Source organism: Serinus canaria, chromosome 2 (genome assembly GCF_022539315.1).
Source record: "Serinus canaria isolate serCan28SL12 chromosome 2, serCan2020, whole genome shotgun sequence".
NCBI classification, from domain to species: Eukaryota; Metazoa; Chordata; class Aves; order Passeriformes; family Fringillidae; genus Serinus; species Serinus canaria.
In genome coordinates this window covers 142391921-142409943 of record NC_066315.1, presented here as the reverse complement: position 1 = coordinate 142409943, position 18023 = coordinate 142391921, and the positions used below count along the sequence as shown (strand labels likewise).

The 18023-nt window shown below is 37.2% G+C and overlaps 1 protein-coding gene across 3 annotated transcripts in view; it reads left to right on the top strand.

Annotated features, from left to right (window-relative positions):
- Positions 1–18023, top strand: part of ASAP1 (ArfGAP with SH3 domain, ankyrin repeat and PH domain 1) — a 141394-nt gene that overhangs the window by 101517 nt on the left and 21854 nt on the right. For all 3 annotated transcript variants that reach the window (XM_018913929.3, XM_018913918.3, XM_050970805.1), the window contains 8 exons: positions 1519–1652; positions 2713–2804; positions 3324–3510; positions 5863–5948; positions 7470–7585; positions 9810–9877; positions 12300–12407; positions 13756–13984. In XM_018913929.3, coding sequence (XP_018769474.1) covers positions 1519–1652; positions 2713–2804; positions 3324–3510; positions 5863–5948; positions 7470–7585; positions 9810–9877; positions 12300–12407; positions 13756–13984 — 1020 coding nt within the window. The remainder of the gene's footprint in view (positions 1–1518; positions 1653–2712; positions 2805–3323; positions 3511–5862; positions 5949–7469; positions 7586–9809; positions 9878–12299; positions 12408–13755; positions 13985–18023) is intronic.

Genomic DNA, 18023 nt, shown 5'->3' with positions numbered 1-18023 from the left:
ATCATGCTTCTTGTTGGGAGCAAAGTAATTTCTTCAAAGAAGTGTTTGTAGAGTGCAAACTAATTTTCTAAGTGATGTTTCTCAGTCTTCAACCTGTTTTTAAAAGAACAAATATGACTTTCCTACGTTAGTTCCATTTAATTCACTAAAATATTTTTGTGTGTTGTCTGTGCTTACTTCCAGCAGTTCAAGCCCCTCTGGAGTTTGAACTGTTCTTGTTGCACTGTGTCTAGATGCTTGTTGCACTTGAATGGAAGTTGCTTGGCATCACTGATCCTGTGCATGCTACTAAGTAGAAGTGAGTAATATTTAGACAATGATTGTGGAAAAATTGACCTGGCCAGGATCTTGCTCTGAGGCTTTATCTTGGCATGAGACTACAGGAAGTGCAGCATCGTTTTCAGAGGTGGAATATGTAGTCTTGTGCAAAGAATGAGACCCAGAGCTGAAATCCTATCAGATACTATCTTCAGAAGTACAGAGTTACAGGTCAGTTATGTGGCACTCAGAGCTTGAGAAGGGGCAGCTGGTCACAGCAGGACTGAGCTGGTGTGGGAGCTGTGGGAGCTGGCAGCTGTTGCAGCTTTCTCATCAAAGGGGCACTTCAAGAAGGTGATGCTCATTTGGAACTGAGTAGATTGTGTGTATCTTGCAGATGCTTGCTGATGCAGAACTGATCCAAATTTTAAATAGCTAGATGAAATTACAAACTGGGATATAATTATGTCAAGTCCTGGAACTGGTTCATTCAATTATTTCATTATGTAAAGCTATAGAAACTTCAGATTACAGTTCTCATTCATCTTTTAATTTGTAGTAAAGTTTTAAGCTTCACCTCTGTACTCCAGCTTGCTGCTTTAAAACTCTTGGCTTAATGCTTCAGCAGTTACTATTTCAAGTCAAGGAAGTGATTAATTTGTGCACAAAGTATGTCTGAAGCTTTTTCTTTTCCTTAAAAACTGGTCATGCTTCTTATGTAGCATTCCTAGTATAAAATCTCTTCTAATATTACATGCAGATCTCCTCCATGACAGCATTTTTAAAGTTTTTTTTTTCCTGGACTAGCCAGCATTCCTCAAATTTTATACAACATGCTGCTGGTTTACATACTGGAAAGCATTATGGTTAATCTTTTTGAAGGACTATTTAAAGTTTAAGAAGTAAATTTTAAAACTTCAGAGATTGTCAAATTTAGGAGATCTGTTACTTTTAAAAACAGGAAGTAATTTGTACAGATGAAATGTACAAATATGAAATGTATTGAAATTCATTCAATCAGTATGAATAAGTCTAAATTCAGTGCCTTTGGGTGTGTTCCTAAATCTGAAAAACTGCATTCCACTGGTAGCAATTTGTGGTTAAATTTGAACTAGAGTATGGAGAAAAGTATGGAATGTACTTAGTTTATTTTCATTCTTTGAAACATTTAATAAGGAATCATTTCAGAATACATCTCTTACCACCATTGCAAACCTTTTCTTGGATTTTTATTAAATACTTTGTTTTCCAATTGTGTAGATCCAACATGGCTTTCAACTAATTTGGGCATTTTAACCTGCATTGAGTGTTCTGGAATACACAGAGAAATGGGTGTCCATATTTCTCGAATCCAGTCTTTGGAATTAGACAAATTAGGAACGTCTGAACTCTTGGTAAGTTCTTTAATTTATATTGGGTTTTTTAGTCAAATATTGACATATATGAAGGAAGCACCAACATGTACAAGTTACTGTTAATCTTTTTCAAGGAGTGTGTTTTTGCAGAATTTTTTCTTCATATTTCTGTAGATATTTTACAGGTGCATGGTTATATATTATTATATATTATTGGTGCTCTTGTCACTTCTCGTTTCATGTCCTGAGGTGTTGCAGAATGAGTATTGACACCCATTGTAATTAGTGCCATCAGAATTTTCCTCTCAATAGCTGATCTTGACCCAAAATCACAGCAATGTAAAAGCTCATGTGATTTAAAACATGAAGCTAATTTGACTTGGCAAGGGACAATTACTGTTGCTAATTCTGTAAGAAAAGTATTGGAGGAATCTTAATTTGATGAATGAAATCATGTAGTATTGAAGTTATGAAATGAATATGATATGAAAGTACCCAAAAAAAACCCAAAGAAAAAATATCAACAAGTCAAAAAGAAACAGTTGCAGTAGTTTTATCTCACTAGCTGTGTTTGGCCTGAAAGAAGAAACTTGTTACAGAAATTTTGTAAAGGAAAATTGAGAGAAGATGTAAGGCAGATCTGGGTTTGGATATACGTTCACCTTTATCACTTTCTCTCTTCGTAAAATATAGTGGGTTTTTTGCCAAGTTGTTAGTAATCTAAATCAAATGTTACTAATCATGATCTTCAGTAGGACTGAGCTGCTTTCCCAAAGCAGCTTCCTGATCAGTGTACCAGCACCATTTCACTGTTCATGCTGCTGGTTCCTCTTTCTGGTTTCATCTTGGAGGCAGATTGTCTTGAAATGTAAATAATTTTGTGACTGTGAAGTCTATTGTACAAGTTCTGGCATAATATAAGCCTTTTCTTTCTTTTTAATTGCTCTGTATCTGCATGTAATCATTGGGCTTTAATTTTTCAATCCTGTGTTTTCCATCTTTTATAAATAGTGTGGATAATGCACATTAATAGTCCTGTTGTTAGGTTGCTGTTAGACCCCAAAAGTCCTCACTTTATTTATTCTTTTTCTTATCTCAGCTGGCCAAGAATGTAGGAAATACTAGTTTTAATGATATTATGGAAGGGAACTTACCTAGTCCTTCACCTAAACCCAGTCCATCAAGTGATATGTAAGTACTGAATCTCTGTGGGATATAGCTATGGTGTAAAGTAAACAGTAACCAAGCCAGGGGAAGGCATGGATTGCTGAACTGGATGTTTTTATTCCCACTATGGATCTTCTTAGAAATTCAGTCTCCAGTCATACCTCACCTTCCCTGTGTAGAAAACTCTTTGTTTGGATTTCAAGGTGCATTATTTGACTCTTGAATGGTTTTGAGTTTTGTAGTAAACCCTCAGATGATAAACAGAGAGGACTAAATGACACTAGCTCTGCTTTTTCTTTGGTCTTAGTCTCTACAGTCAGAGTAATTTTTGCATATAACAAGAAGATGGGATAAAATTGACAATGTTCCATATTTGGGGCTTGTTCGCAAGCAAGACGTAGTATAACAATAAATAACACACTTTTTATCAGGTAGTTTTCTTCCCTTCTCAGCTTCCAAGTTAGACAAGGTGATTTTAAATTATAATCATTGACCCATTTTTCTAAAAATTTCTAAAGGAAGCTCTATTTTCACACCCCACAGGACTGCACGTAAAGAATTTATCACTGCTAAATATGTAGATCATAAGTTCTCTAGGAAGACTTGTGCATCTGCAGCAGCTAAACTGAGTGAATTACTTGAGGCTGTCAAATCCAGGGATTTGCTTGCACTAATTCAAGTCTATGCAGAGGGGGTAGAGCTAATGGAGCCACTGCTGGAGCCTGGACAGGTAAGCTTATCAGGTAAACAATTACTATTTAAATCATGTATATTTGTAAAATGCCCAGGATCTGGGGCTGTTGCTTTAGATGATAAAACAAAAGAAATGACAGATAAAAATGATGGGGTTTTTCTTCCTTTCCCAAATGTTGCATCCTTGTGGGGAGGGAAAAGAACACTTTATTTTTCATCATCAGTTGGTCTAAAGGAGTGTGAAATGCAATAGAGATATTATACACTGTTTTGGTACCACTATAGTGTGTTGAAAAGCACCTGTTCTGCAGTGTGTCTCTTAAGAAAGTCCCAAAGAACAGACTTGGTAGCCCAGGGTCACCTGGTGCCACATACAGTATCATGCCTGCTTTTAAAATAGTGGCTGAAGGAACACATTACTGAGTGTCTTCAAGTCTCTGTTCACTGTAGACAAGAAAGAATAAATCTGACTTCACAGCTTCTGATGAGACATTTACAGAAGTACAGCTTCTTTCAACCTGGAAGATTCTTTTGTGTTGTGTGTATATCAGGTTAAGAGTACTTGATCTTCCTTCTGAAATCAGTAACAGTTTTTGGAAAAATCAGTCCAGGTTGACCTTAATTAGCCTTGGACAAATGTTGATCATGAGAAAAGTAACTTCTTTTAATTGATAGTAGCTAATTGATGCCACATAACCACTTGCTCAATAATGTTTTCTCCCAGCCTGGAGACATGTCAGAGAATGTTTTCAACAAGTTGTGTGAAAATAGCTAAGTTGGCAAAGGACACAGTGCCTGTCTGTGTTCAGTGAAAAGGATAAGTTCAGCACCTGAGCTATAAGAGTGTTTACCATGGAAACATATTACAAATTCTCTGACTGCAAGGTCAGTTTTCTGTATTTGTCATCCACAGAATTAGCTCCTCATCTTCCCAGCTTTTAAAGGCTGTGATATCTAGAAAGGTATGAGCACCAATTGAAATGTAGTTTGCAGTTAGGACATTTATAGCAGCATTCTCCTCTGTGAATTTTCTGATGTTTAATAAAATAATATTTTTAATTAGGACTTTAATTCTAAGGATATATACTGTAATATGCTTTTTAAATTGTCCTTTATGATATGAGTTAATCTAAATTTAGATTTCATTAACTTCTCATGCAACTTTTAAATGGAAATAAGCAGCATTTCTGTTTCTTTTTCAATGCAATAATGCATATGATATGTATAGAAAATAAAGAATGATTCAATTCATGTTAGACAAGGAGAAACCCTGTATATGGGGGAAATGCCCCATGCACCAACTTGTGCTGGGAACCACCCAGCTCTGCCTAAAGAGACCTGGGGGGTCCTAATGGACACCAAGGTGAACATGGGCCAGCAGGGTGCCCTTGTGGCAGAGGTGACAGTGGCATTCCAGGCAGTGGGGGCACATTGCCAGCATGTGAAGGGCAGTGATCCTTCTCTCCACTCAGCACTGGTGGGGCCACAGCTGCAGTGCTGGGTTTGGATCTGGGCTCCCCACAACAAGAGTGACTTGGACATGCTGGAGAGAATGCAGGGAAGGGCCACAAATGTGTCTGGGAGTCTGGAGCACCTGGAAGGGCTCAGAGATCTGGGACTGTTCAGCTGTGAGGAGGCTCAAGGGCATCTCATCATTGTGTGGAAATACCTGCAGGGAGGGTGGGAAGAAGGTGGAGCCCAGTGGTGCCCAGTGATGGGACCAGAGGCACTGGCACAGACTGGAGCACAGGAGGTGCCCTCTGAACATCAGGAAACCTTTTTGTATTGTGAGAATGACCAAACACTGGCACAGGCTGCCCAGGGATGTGGAATCTCTGTCCTTGGAGATATTCCAGAGCCATCTGGACATGGTCCTGAGCAACTGGTCCTGCTTGGGTAGAGAGATTGATCTACATGACCTTCACGGGTCCTTTCCAACTTCAACTGTCCTGCTAATCTGTAAGAGTGTTAATGTATGTGGGACTGTGATTTTTGTGATGCTGTTTTTGTAGGAAATAATGTTGTGAATTTGCTTGGTGCTCACCGGACTGTAAAGCAACAAGTACTGCAAACTTACTCAGTATTCCTTGGCAAGATCCCTTTCAGTTACTGGTAGCTAAAATGATTAAAGGCTCCTCAGGGTAGTTCCATCCATCTGGGTAAGTGAAAATTTGGTTTAGGAAAGCTGAGATGTCAGGAAGTGTGATGCCATTTTCCTTTGAAGCATTTGGTGTCTTTTTGAGATAAAGAAGACAATAGTAGTTTTCATCATAATTTCCTAATATTTTTAAAAGACTTGTAAAGAGTGAATGAGATATATCTCATAGGTCTGATATAGAACTTTTGCAGAAACAGGACAGAAATCTAACTTCTCTTTCCATGTGTTTAGGAGCCAGGTGAAACAGCACTTCATTTAGCAGTCCGGACTGCTGACCAAACCTCTCTCCATCTGGTTGACTTCCTTGTACAAAACTGGTATGGCTTGCTGAGTTTTCATTCAATTGTACATGACAGTTGTGGATGTTCAGTCATCCTGGCAGTGCCTTGGATGGTGTTTGCTCATCACTATAATCTTTCTCCTTAGATATGTTTCTAAAGAGAATTGTTTAGTACCTTTGAGTTGACCTTTGTGCTCCTGATCAGTAGGGAGAGGGAAAGATGTGTAAATTAAAAGCATTGAAAGCAGTTACATAAAAATAGGATGAAAGGAAAAAGTCTGTGCATGAGAGAACATTGATTTAGAGCACATGACAGCATGAAGCCATGCAAACAAATAGTTTAGGAACAGGAGGGATAGCAGGTAAATGTTCCAAATACAGGACACATGCAAAGGAACTGTAAGAGTAGAAAACAAGAATCTTTCTCAGAAAATTATGAACAGATGCTAGATTGAATTTGAAAAAGGTGTTCCAATGGTTCATAAACTGTATTAAAGCTATTGGGAGCATAAACTTAATTGGTAATTTTCAACATCTAGTCTGTTGGCTGAGTTGTTCTTTGTTGTCAAGGGATGTGTTCATAGAAGTAAAAAACCTTAATGAAAAGTGTGAGTGCTGATTATAGGAGAGAGTTATTAAAGTAAAAAATGAAAAATAACATTCCAATATTTTCAAGCTATTTAAGATCATAATTTGAAAAATGTTTTAGAAACCCAAATTACTCTTTTCACCTTCATTAAAAGATTTTTTATTTTGGATTATTATTTAGAGGTTTTTTTGTTGTTGTTATGAAGCTTCCTGGTTTCTTCAGACAGCTATAACCTTGTGTGTGCTTCTGTCTGCTGTGTGTTTTTTTTGTGGCAGTCTCAAATTTAGGAGCATCTTTACAACCCTGTGGGCTCTTACTGTCCAATATGGGTAACACTGGGAAAAGCTGTCATCTCCTGAGCTTTGCTTTTCTGGTTTATGAAAATATTTTATTGTTCCCAAAATGTCAGTAACAGTTTCTGAAAAACCTGGGTTTGGAAGTTGAAAAGTGAAGGAAGTACAGTTTTTAAAAAGCCCTGTGAGTCCCTTTGCACATCTGGTTTTTCCCTAACTCAATGTCTTGTCCTTAGATTCCTTCTTACAACTCTCTTGTTCATTCTCACAGCTGCCCTCTTGATAGTTCCTTGACTGCATGGGATTTATTAACCTATTTTAACTATATCAGAATTATTCAGATATTTCTATTGGGCTAATTTAGCATATTTGAAAAAAGAATTACAGTAAAGTGGCAACTGGCATGATCTTAGAGAGGTCTGAGTGTCTGACTTTCACATCTTTAGTTTTTTGAATGAATATCTGTAGATTTTCAGTCCTTTTCAATCACAGCTCAGGTATTTCCAGTGTCCTTGGAAGAATTCTTAATAGTCTTTGAAAGTAATGTTTGATTTAATTTTTTTTTTTGTCCTACTTCATATTTGTCCAGTCAAGTTTTTATTTATATGGATGCTAGATCTGAAATGAATAGCACTGCTATGATACTCTTCTTGATTGTTTGTTTGTTTGTTTTTAGTGGAAACCTGGACAAACAAACAGCATTGGGTAATACAGTTCTACACTATTGCAGTATATATAATAAGCCTGAGTGTTTGAAATTGCTTTTGAGGGGGAAGCCAACTATTGATGTAGGTAAGTTCATTATCTAAAACCAGGAAATAAAGATTTCCTAAAATTTCTTCCCATTATTTTAGCCACTTTTGTTTATTTCTCTGTGGTAAGTAAACTTCTAAAATAAATCTGTGGTAGAAAGATGAAGACCTTGTCAACAGCAAGCTTAAAGGAAACATTCAGTTAAGAATTGAATTCTTAGTAGATAACAGTGACAAAAAATTCTAATATGAAATACTAATGGCAAACACTGAGTTCAGAGTTCTGTTTCTGACTCATTTTAAACTGCCTGGAATTTAAGTTCATTGTTTATGCTAGAACTTGTATGCTATAATGCTTCAAATGTCTAATTCCTCTCTTAGGTACATGGGCTTTATGTGCACAGCATTTAGTTCTTCTGTTGATATCAATGGCTGCTGGTGCTGTGTTTTCATCCAGCACACCCCAGCCAACACTGCCGCTGATTAGGGAGGGGAGACCATCCAGAGAACAAGAGATTATGCTAACTGAGCAAACAGATATTCTATTTTCAATTAAACTTTTGGTATGCCCTTATGACAAATGAACTGATTCAGGTACAGCAAGTGTTACACCTATCTCACAGGTAGGTGCAAAGAGAAGCTGAAAAGCAGCTGAGAAAGCTGATGCCATTTTTCCTGAGTTAGGAAGGCATCCCATGAACCCAGTTTGTTAGGCCCAGGAGTTAAATGTGATCAGCAGGTCTGTAAAACATTTACATTTAGTCAGTTAGTGGTATAGAAGTTTTTTTCACAGCTGATGCAACCTGGATTTTATTTCTCCCTTTCTCTTCATCACCATTACTTTCCTCCACTGCCTGGTAAAGAGCTGCTGTATAAACTGAAGTTCATAGTTTAGTGGCAGAAGTTTCCTTTGGTTTCCTTTGCCTTTTTATAGGCCTTTAGAATATATTCCAGTATTATCACAAATCAGAATTTCATGTGACCATTTTTGGCAGTTACAATGGGAAAGCATCTAAACAAGTTAAAGTCCTTCATTGGTCCTTCCATTGAACTTTCTCCTAGGTAGATGACAGAGGAGTGTTCACACCTTTTTGGTGACTTGTTTTTTGAGGGTTTTTTTTTGTGGCAAAGAGGGTGTTGTGCTCTGGTTTTTTATGTGATCTCGCATAAGAACTTGAGTGATCTCACACAGACCCTGAAAAAAGAGGTGTATACTTAATCAAAGTTTGGAATTTATGCAGTCCTTAAGTTATCTCGGTGTTAACTTCACATAAGATGTACTATGTTTTCATTCCTTTTCATATTGAACCATCTCTGATAGATCTTTCCATAAGTAAATCCTTCTTTTATGTGGATTCTTTCAAAGTCACAGGCCTTTCTAGAGGAGTGCTTTGTGAATTCTAGGATTCCTAACTGGCATTCTCTGTGTAATATTTCCCACTGATATTATAGATCTCAGTTTTATCATTTTCAGTTCCTGATGACAGAAATGCTTTACAATCTGGATGTGCTGTGGAGCATTTTCCATTCCAGCTCCATGGCATTTACTGATGTACTGTGAGAGTACATTTTACCTAGGGTTTATCCACATCAGATGTAGGAGTTATTTTTGTTTACTGAGACTTGGTACTGAGCATCTGGGAAGGATTCTATTAGATGCTGTGCCTGAGGACCTCCCTGCAGCCTCAGATATCACCTTCTTTCTTGCCAGGTGTTATTTTAAGTTGTAAACCATTTTATAGCTTTGATAAAGACAAAGCTAGAAAGTTTTAAATTTTTTCTTGTTCAAATATCTTCAAATTAAGGCTTCAAGCCTCTACATATTAATCAATGTAAAATCTGCTTGGATCAACGTTTGCCTTTTTTTTTTTTTTTTTTTTTTTGTTGTTTTTAAGTCTTAGAATTAGTTTTCTTTTTTGAGCTATTTTACCCTGCCTCCTTGCTTCTCTTGCATATTCAGGTAAGAGTTTTATTGGCAATGGCATTAAGTGGAGATTGAGGTGACTAAATTTCTTTATATTCTCTACTGGGATGGTTAAAATGGATTTGGGAACAGTTGCAGGAGATTGCTGCTGTTCAGGAAGAACCTGATGATACATGAAATGCATGAACACTTAGAGTGGAATCTTAAAGAGCTGCAGCTGCTATAAACAAATATTTTTGATTACTTTTAGAAGTTACTGTGCTACCAGTAGTGAAATTCAATAAATTGTTTCTTAAGACATCACAAAGAATTGTTCTTTTTTGTATTGGTAATTTTGCAGTAAACCAAGCTGGAGAGACAGCTCTGGACACAGCAAAGAGAGTGAAAGCTGTCCAGTGTGAGGAATTGGTAAGAACAAAGCCTGGGGGCAAAGGGGGATGTTTGCTCTAAAAATGTGATTTACTTAATATATCATTACCATTGCATTTCACACATGGTATTGCTGCCAGCTGGCTGTGTGTTGATCTGAAGGCCCTACCACAGGTGACTGTTTTCTTACCTAAAACACAACAGTAATTTTCTTGGTAACAGTTTAAGAAAAAGATCTTCCTTCTAGTGGCAGTACTAGTTACCACCAGTGTATTTGAAGGCCTTAAGTACCAGAGGGTCAGATGTGCCAATAAATACATCATTCAAGGAGATTTGGGCTTCATCACCTCAAAAGTTCTTCTTAAAGGCTTTTATATCAGGAGTATTTAACAACCCCTGTAATTTTAAAACTGTCAAGAGCTTTTAGGTCAGGATCTTTGTTTGTCTTCTCCTGCTATGACTTTTTTCAGATTATTTAGCAGGACAGATAGTTCAGAGATGGTGAAAGTCTTTTTATAAGGAGAATTAAAACAACTTAAAAATACTCTCCTGAAAGGAGGAAGAAGCTTAAGTGTAATGTCTGGAAGTTGGTGTATCAAAAGATGTAGCACACCAGCTTCTGTGGGACTTTGTCCCTCTACTCAACATGATCAAAGCAAAAACCTCCTGGAATTCTAAAAATGTGTGAGGGATGTTAACAGACCCGCTCAAAAAGATTCTTGGTGTTCAAGAAATGAAGGTGTTCAGGATTTTCCCAGGTACTTCTCTGAAACGTTTAGCCCAGAGTAAGGATTTTGCATCAGACCAACAAGCTTGTTTGTTCTTGGCCCTCTAAGGTGCCACTAGCATGCATTTAGTAGACAAGTAGATTTAATTACTATCAAGGCATTAAAAAGTCAAAGTATTGTGGCAGTTTCGCTTTCAAGACAAAACCAGGACAATTTACAAAACACTTGCCACTTATTTCAATTTCTTCTTTTTTCTAATTTTGCTGATCTGAGGATATCTACTTTTGCTCTGCTGCTGGTAATTTTAATACCTTTCCTGTGACAATTGGAAGTTCTTATGATGAATTAATTATTGAGTAATCAAAAGACCATGTCCTTCAAAGAAATTTTCCATGTTTCTGGGGATATAAGTCAGCATTTTGGTATAGTTGATAAGGTGGGACTGACTTCTCAGTTAACACCATGTCTACTGTGTAAGTAGGTTCTGTTTCCAGTGGTTTGAGTATTCTGTCAGCTGGATCAAGCAGATCACCTGTGCAGCACACAATTGGGATGGATTGCTTTTTTCTTTATAGTATCCCTTCTAAAAAGTGACATCTGCCATTAATGTGGACCAAGTGCCTGTGTTACAGAACAAGCAGTCATGTGGATGTTATCAGTGAGCTTATCTAGCAGTTAATCATTTAGTTATAGTGATCCAAATTCCAAGAATACCTCACTGATTATTTCACTTAACTCTCATAGAGCATTTATGCCTTTTCTCTTTTTTTTTTTTTTTTTAAATTTTTGAAAATGAAAATATTTCTGCATTTTTTCCCAAAGCAGCAATGAGTTAAGAGTGAAAAAGAAATATGAATGAGCATACTGTTTGCTGTGGGCAGTAAAAAAGAACAAGAAAAATAACTAGGTGCTTGCATTATGATAGGTGTACTAAACTCATTTCTATTGCATAACTGGAGTCTTAACTGTGTAATTAAATTCAGTTTCAGCTCAAGTGGGCTCATGAATACTTACATAAGAGATTGGAAATACTGTCTTCATTCCAAATTTTATTTCAGGAAGATGGTTAAAGGCACTCCTGAATCAACTACTGTCAAGTAGACTACATTTTAAAGGATGTAAAGGAGTAAATAATGATGGAAGATCTAGGCATTGAAAAGGAGAAATAATCTCCTCAGAATAACCATGAACTGCTCTATTAGGGTTTTTTGCTGATCACTGAGGTAGTTTTTTTTTAAAGAATGTGAAATACATTATTTGGGCTGGCAAAGTCAAGGAATTCCATGCTTAAGACATATTGGCTCATCCAGGGAGAGAGAGAGGTAAAATATCTAAGTAAAGAGTAAATGTCTTTTCATTTGATTTGAGTACAAGAATTGTGATTTTGATGCGGCGGCATCTGTATGTACCAAAATTTATAAATAGGTTTTGCCTTTCCTTTTTGGAAAGGAGGGCTCCAGATAAATTATGCTTTTGTTCATATACCTTCTCTTCATGTAATCTTTTCAAATGCTTGTCAAACATGGTAACTTCTGCCCATTTTGAGAAAATCTTTCCTTTTTGCCTTTTACCTGTTTTTCTGTACCTCAAACAAATGAAGAATGTTTGTGTGATCGCCCTGGAATAATTTTAAGCTTCTAAGTACTCCTGTTTATTTCTTGCCATTACAAAACTGATTAAGTTAACACCAAAAGAACAGCAAGTATTTTAACAAGACTTTTTATTTCTTTCAGCTTTCTCAAGCCAAGGCAGGAAAGCTGAACCCACACGTGCATGTGGAGTACGAATGGAATCTTCGGCAGGAAGAAATTGATGAGAGTGACGATGACTTGGATGATAAGGTGAGTGTGAATTACTGATACAACCTTGCTCAGAAACTGTCAACTGCTCTGCTCCCTGGAAATAAGTGGTAATTAGACACCCACTTCAGCCTTTCTTTTCTTACAGATATTTTAGGGGGGAAACAAACCTAATTCTGAGACCTGTGTTAAAGACTGCCTAAGTGCTTTTTGAATATACTTTGTCAACCTAGTTATTATGGGCTGTTTCAGAAGCTTGACTTTGACAAACATACAGTATAATATAAATCAGCAAATCCTGGACTACTTTGTTGCTTTATCCTCTTCAGAATTCTAAGCTGTTAAATTTTAGCTGGAGGAAATCCAAAGCTTATCTACTTAATTTTTTTCCATAAATTAATTAAAAACCTACTTATTGAATAAATAACTCTATTTTTCACAAACCGTGCTGTGCTATTTATTCCAGCTTTTTTTTTTTTTTAAGAAGTTATGAAAAGGCAAAACTTGAGGGCATGGAATAATTGCCATCCTACAGCATGTGAAAAATTAGCCTGGGTGTCCTACTTTAGCAAGTCAGTTAATTACTGTGTGCTCTATTTCTGCAATAAATGCGAATACACCTCTCCTGTTTTATATGAGTGCTGCAGAAAGAAGTGTGGATAACTTCTCATTTTCTGTGACACTTGGGACTGAAAAATTCAGAAACTGAAGTAATTTGCATGTCCTCAAGGACAGCAGAGAACAAAATAATCATCTGTGTCAGGAGCCTCTGGAGGATGAGAGATGCTGTGCTGGAGATAATAACCTGAACCAGAGCTGCAGGGAAACAGATCGTGCTCCATATGCACCCATTAACGTACAGCAGGCAAAAACTAATGTGTAAAATTTCTTCAAAGAGCAATTAGATGTGTTTAAAAAGAGCTGTATCATGGATTATATTGCTAGTTCAGGGACCAAATAAATCTCATCTGTCAAAAGTGTTTGCTCATCTTTACTAGGCATCAGTGGGGTAATATACTTGATACTTGAGGATAATTGTCTAGTCTGAGTAATGTGCTATATTCCCTGAAAATTACTCTTCAATTCTAAAACTTGCCAGGCTTTTATTGGCATTTTATTTAGTATATTATTAGTGTGTATTTCCTGCTTTAACATTAAATTTAATTTTGTGTTCATGATGATTTGTTAATGGTACAATCTTAATTTTCATTTAGAAGAGACGATCTTTCAGGTTGAATTGCTGAAAAGGGGAGAAATGAGGGTTTATTTGTCCAACAAAGAAAAAAATCTCATGTTTACTAAATTATGTTCTGGTATGCTATTTTCCAAACATGCTAACTATAATTAGTGTTTAGACAGCTGTATCATATCTTTGTTTTTCCATTCACAGCCTAGTCCTATAAAAAAGGAAAGATCTCCAAGACCCCAAAGCTTTTGTCACTCCTCAAGCATTTCTCCCCAAGACAAACTGACCCACCCTTCATTTAGCACTCCCAGAGACAAGCAAAGACTCTCCTATGGAGCCTTTACCAATCAGATCTTTGCTTCTGCAAGCACAGACTCACCCACCTCTCCAACATCTGATGCTCCTCCTCTTCCTCCTAGAAATGCTGGCAAAGGTAAGTCTCTCTCCAAACTACACTTGCCAGCAGTGGTTTTAACACTGTTGCCCTTCCTTTAACCGAGGACATTGCAATGTTTCAAGATACAGAGTGTTCTTCTTACTGATGCAGTAGTGTGGTACAATGCATGTCCTAAACTTAAAAGACCTGGGGGACACTTTGTAATAGACTCTTTCATAACACTGAACATGAATGGGTGAGGAACAGACTAATACTGTGCTAAATTAAAGTCACTTAATTTTATGAGACTTGCAGCTGCAGTGGATTGTGATGGTTTGACCTAGATATCTCTAATCTTCAAGTCTGGACGATATTTTTATGGAACAAAACTTTTTGCTATATTATAATTTGTGCAGATCTACTTTTTAGGACAAATAAACCTTTAATTCCGTTTTACATGTTTAATTTAGAAATTGATAAATTGTGTTTTTACAGTATACTTGTTAGAGAAATCTTTAGTTGTAATGAGGGTTACAGTACAGTTTAGCACTTCAGCAGCTGTGCTGCTGCTACATTTTTTTTTAGCACTACTTCATTTCTTACCTGGTAATCTTACCTGGTAATTTGTTTAAGAAACATGCAGGGATGCTCTCACCAATATCTGAAAGAGTAAAAGGGACAGGACAGTGTTGGCATCATGTTCAGATGCTGTGCTTAGGCACTCCTGTTCCATCAGTCTTTGTCATGTACTGGCAACTTTCAAATGGATCCCTTGGCTCTCTTTAAACAGGTTTGTTTCCCATGATGAGGCAAAGTGATTTTGCCAGGCTTTGCATTTTTTACATGAAATTTTGTAATCCATGTTTCCCTGGGGACTGAGTTGTATTCCTTGTAACTTTGCTGTGTCAACCTGCTTGTTGGCATTACAAAGTTCTACTTTTTCCATCCCCTCTCCCATCCCTTTTACATGCTCTGCCTCACAGCCTGCTATGGATTGTCCATTGCAAACACAATGTACTGGCTTAGATGTTCCTTCATGATCGAGGATAACTTCTTTTTTTGTCAGAAAGCTGCAGGACTTGGAAATTAATCATGCATCCCATTTCCTGAAGAAAGTTAATGAGGTTGTGTCTGGTATCTGTACACACTGCCTAGTATGTTGTCAGCTTTCAACACATTTTAATGAACTTTATTTCTTTGTCAGTATACAGTGGAGGTCTCATACAGACTTACCTAGAAATTTGTCTTTGACTCCAGGAAGGGGAATATTTATGTTCATATTTCATTCTATGTATTTTGGTTTCTGAAATGTTAGGATTTTCCTAGCTGTTCCTAAGCAAGGAATTAGCACAACACTAAAGTTACTCGGGAAGAATTGAGGCATTGAGTTTTCATGTGTTTTCATATCAGAGGTTATGCAAAGAAATCCTTATTTATATCACAATAAAATAATAATATAATATCACAAAATTGCCTTCTAATGTAACATTAACTGCTTCATCAGAGTAGAAAATGTCAGATTCACAGGGTAAGTCAGAGAGGTTGAATGGAACTGCTGTTATGTTAAAGTCACAATACTTCTCTGCTTCAAACATGCTGAAATTCTACAGCCTGTGAGTGATGCTGAAGTGGAGTTTTGGTTGATATCCACTCAACAATACTGTGAAATTAGAAACTTCTGTGTATATGTACCTGTGTTAAAAGTTGGAGAAAAAAGTAACAAATGCATAGGACAGTTCATCAGTGTGGAAAGGTTGCTGTAGTTGAATCATTTTCAGATGCACTTATGGTTCATTTTAAACTGTGCTGCTCCTTGTTACCTCCCCTCTTACAGCTCTCAGATTATTTAAAAGAAAATGAAGCAGAGACTCTCCACTTCCATAAGACACTGTTGACACATCTGAAATTTGAAACAGGTTTTTTGTTTGTTTGTTTGGGGTTTTTTTTTTGGTTTTTTTTTGTGTAGGAAAACATAAGCCTGTAGAATTTTTCTCCTCTTTTGGATGAGTAGTAATAGAGTATATCACTTGCATTGAAGTTTACACAACCTTGCTTGTCAGATGTGTGTTTTTGTTTAGAAAGTTCATTTGAATGTCTTGTGTTTAAGATTATGTGACAGCACAGTATTACTTTTTTCACTAAGCTCCCTAAACAGCAAGAGTAACAAAAGCACTGAATGTGTATTTAAATTTAAGCTTACCTTCTGTCAGAAAACAATCTGATCTTTGTCCCTGTGCTACTGTGAGGCCCTGGCAGATAGCATGGGCCCCTGTTAGGACATGGAGCCTTCAGGGAAGGGATAGCAGATGGATCTGCATTTTAGAAGGAGGCAGACATTTTTTAAGTTTTATAAGTTTTCATCTTTTGGGACATGCAGATGAAACTATCTTTCCAAAACTTTTTTTATTTTTAAGAAAACCCCTTCCCTGTAGCCCTCTGTTTCATTGCCCAGTGAAGTTCTGGGTAGCAAAGTTCTGTGGTGTTCCTGAGTGATGAGGAAGCCATCCACTGAACTTGTGTGGGGCAGAGGAGGGAAGTTTAAAGTGATTACATCAGGCACATCACTCTTGCTCATGGTTTTCAGTGGACATGCTGGCTAAAAAATAATTGTATAGGTACAATAGTTGGAAGAGGGGATATGGGGAGGTTTTAAATTTCTCCACACATCTTTATAGCCCATGTCCAGATTTTTCATTTGCTAATTTCTCAAAATATTCCTAAAAAGGCTGGAACCTTCATGTATTTTTCTCCACATTCTCATTTGTGGATACATCTTACTTGCTGTTACCTCTGCTATAGATTTAAGTAATCCTAACAGCATGAAAAGTACAGGAGGAGTGCAGTGGCTGCCTGAGCCACTGAGCCAACCACTCTGTGCCTTTTTCAATAGTTTATCTAAGCTTATTTAGGGTCAGCTTACTTCTGTTCTCAGTCAAATCTCTAGCCTGTAATATTCTCAAAATCATCTTTTTTATTGCTCTTTTCAACTCATACCTGCATTATGGCTCCAGACATCTAGCAGGTCTTCTGCCTATTGTTTTACAAAAAGCTTTCAGAAAAAATCAATTTTTAAGTAATTCCATGACCTGCTTCAGTAGCTAAATAAAATTTTGGACAACCTTCATTGCCAATCCAGTGTGGGGTAATGTTTCTAACTAGCTTTGGAGGAGTGTTAGGCAGTCTAATCCAGGTTTCCTTCACCTCTGCTGAAAGCTAATTGATTTTAGTGGTTCTGCCTGTTTATCCCAGATGAGCATGGAGGTCAATTCTGTATCATGAAGTTAATTTGGATCTTCAACACCTACAAGGTTGCATAGTTTACACTGTCTCAGCTCTGACAGGAGGTGCCTAAGCCCAAAGGCACTTTCTTTGTGGTTCCAGTCCAGTGTTACTGCAGACACAGTCACATCATCTGTTCCTTCACTACATCAGACTCAATTTCTAACCAAATTAGTTTACTTGAAGTTCCTGCTAACTTCCAGAAGTTGTCTGACTGCCTTGCACACAGGATGAGGAATCTACTTGGGTTCACTAAGTTACTTTGTGCATGTACCAGCATTGCCCTTTGGCTTTGGAGGTGTTTCTGTGGCTGGTGGCCGTGTCAAGGCTCTGCCTGGATGGAAATTGTACAGGTCTCCATGGCTGGGGTGTTTCAGTAAACAAACCATGGGTACCTTATCTGATTGAAGAATATTTTCATTCTCCTGGGGTTCAAGTTATCCTTTCATCACTCTAACTCTTCTCTGTACCTTTGCTGTTTAAATCAGATTTCTTAAATACAACTGGCTGGAAGTGTCAGGACAACAGTAAAATTTGCTGTTTCTGCCAGAAATGCCACATCAAAGAATCCTTTGGTCCTATTTTTTTTTTTCCTGATTGTATCATACCATGGCACAGCAGGCATTACACAGTCTCTACTCATTTGCAACTGAAGTTCTTAATTTATGGCACAAATGTATTTATTCTCATTTCCATTACCTCAGCCTTTGAGGTCATCCTGTTTCTTCTGAATTCTTGCAGGATTCTATACTTCTCTTGCATGTACTTGGAGACATTTTTTTAATATTCTTATAAATGTGTTGCACACTGATTAAAT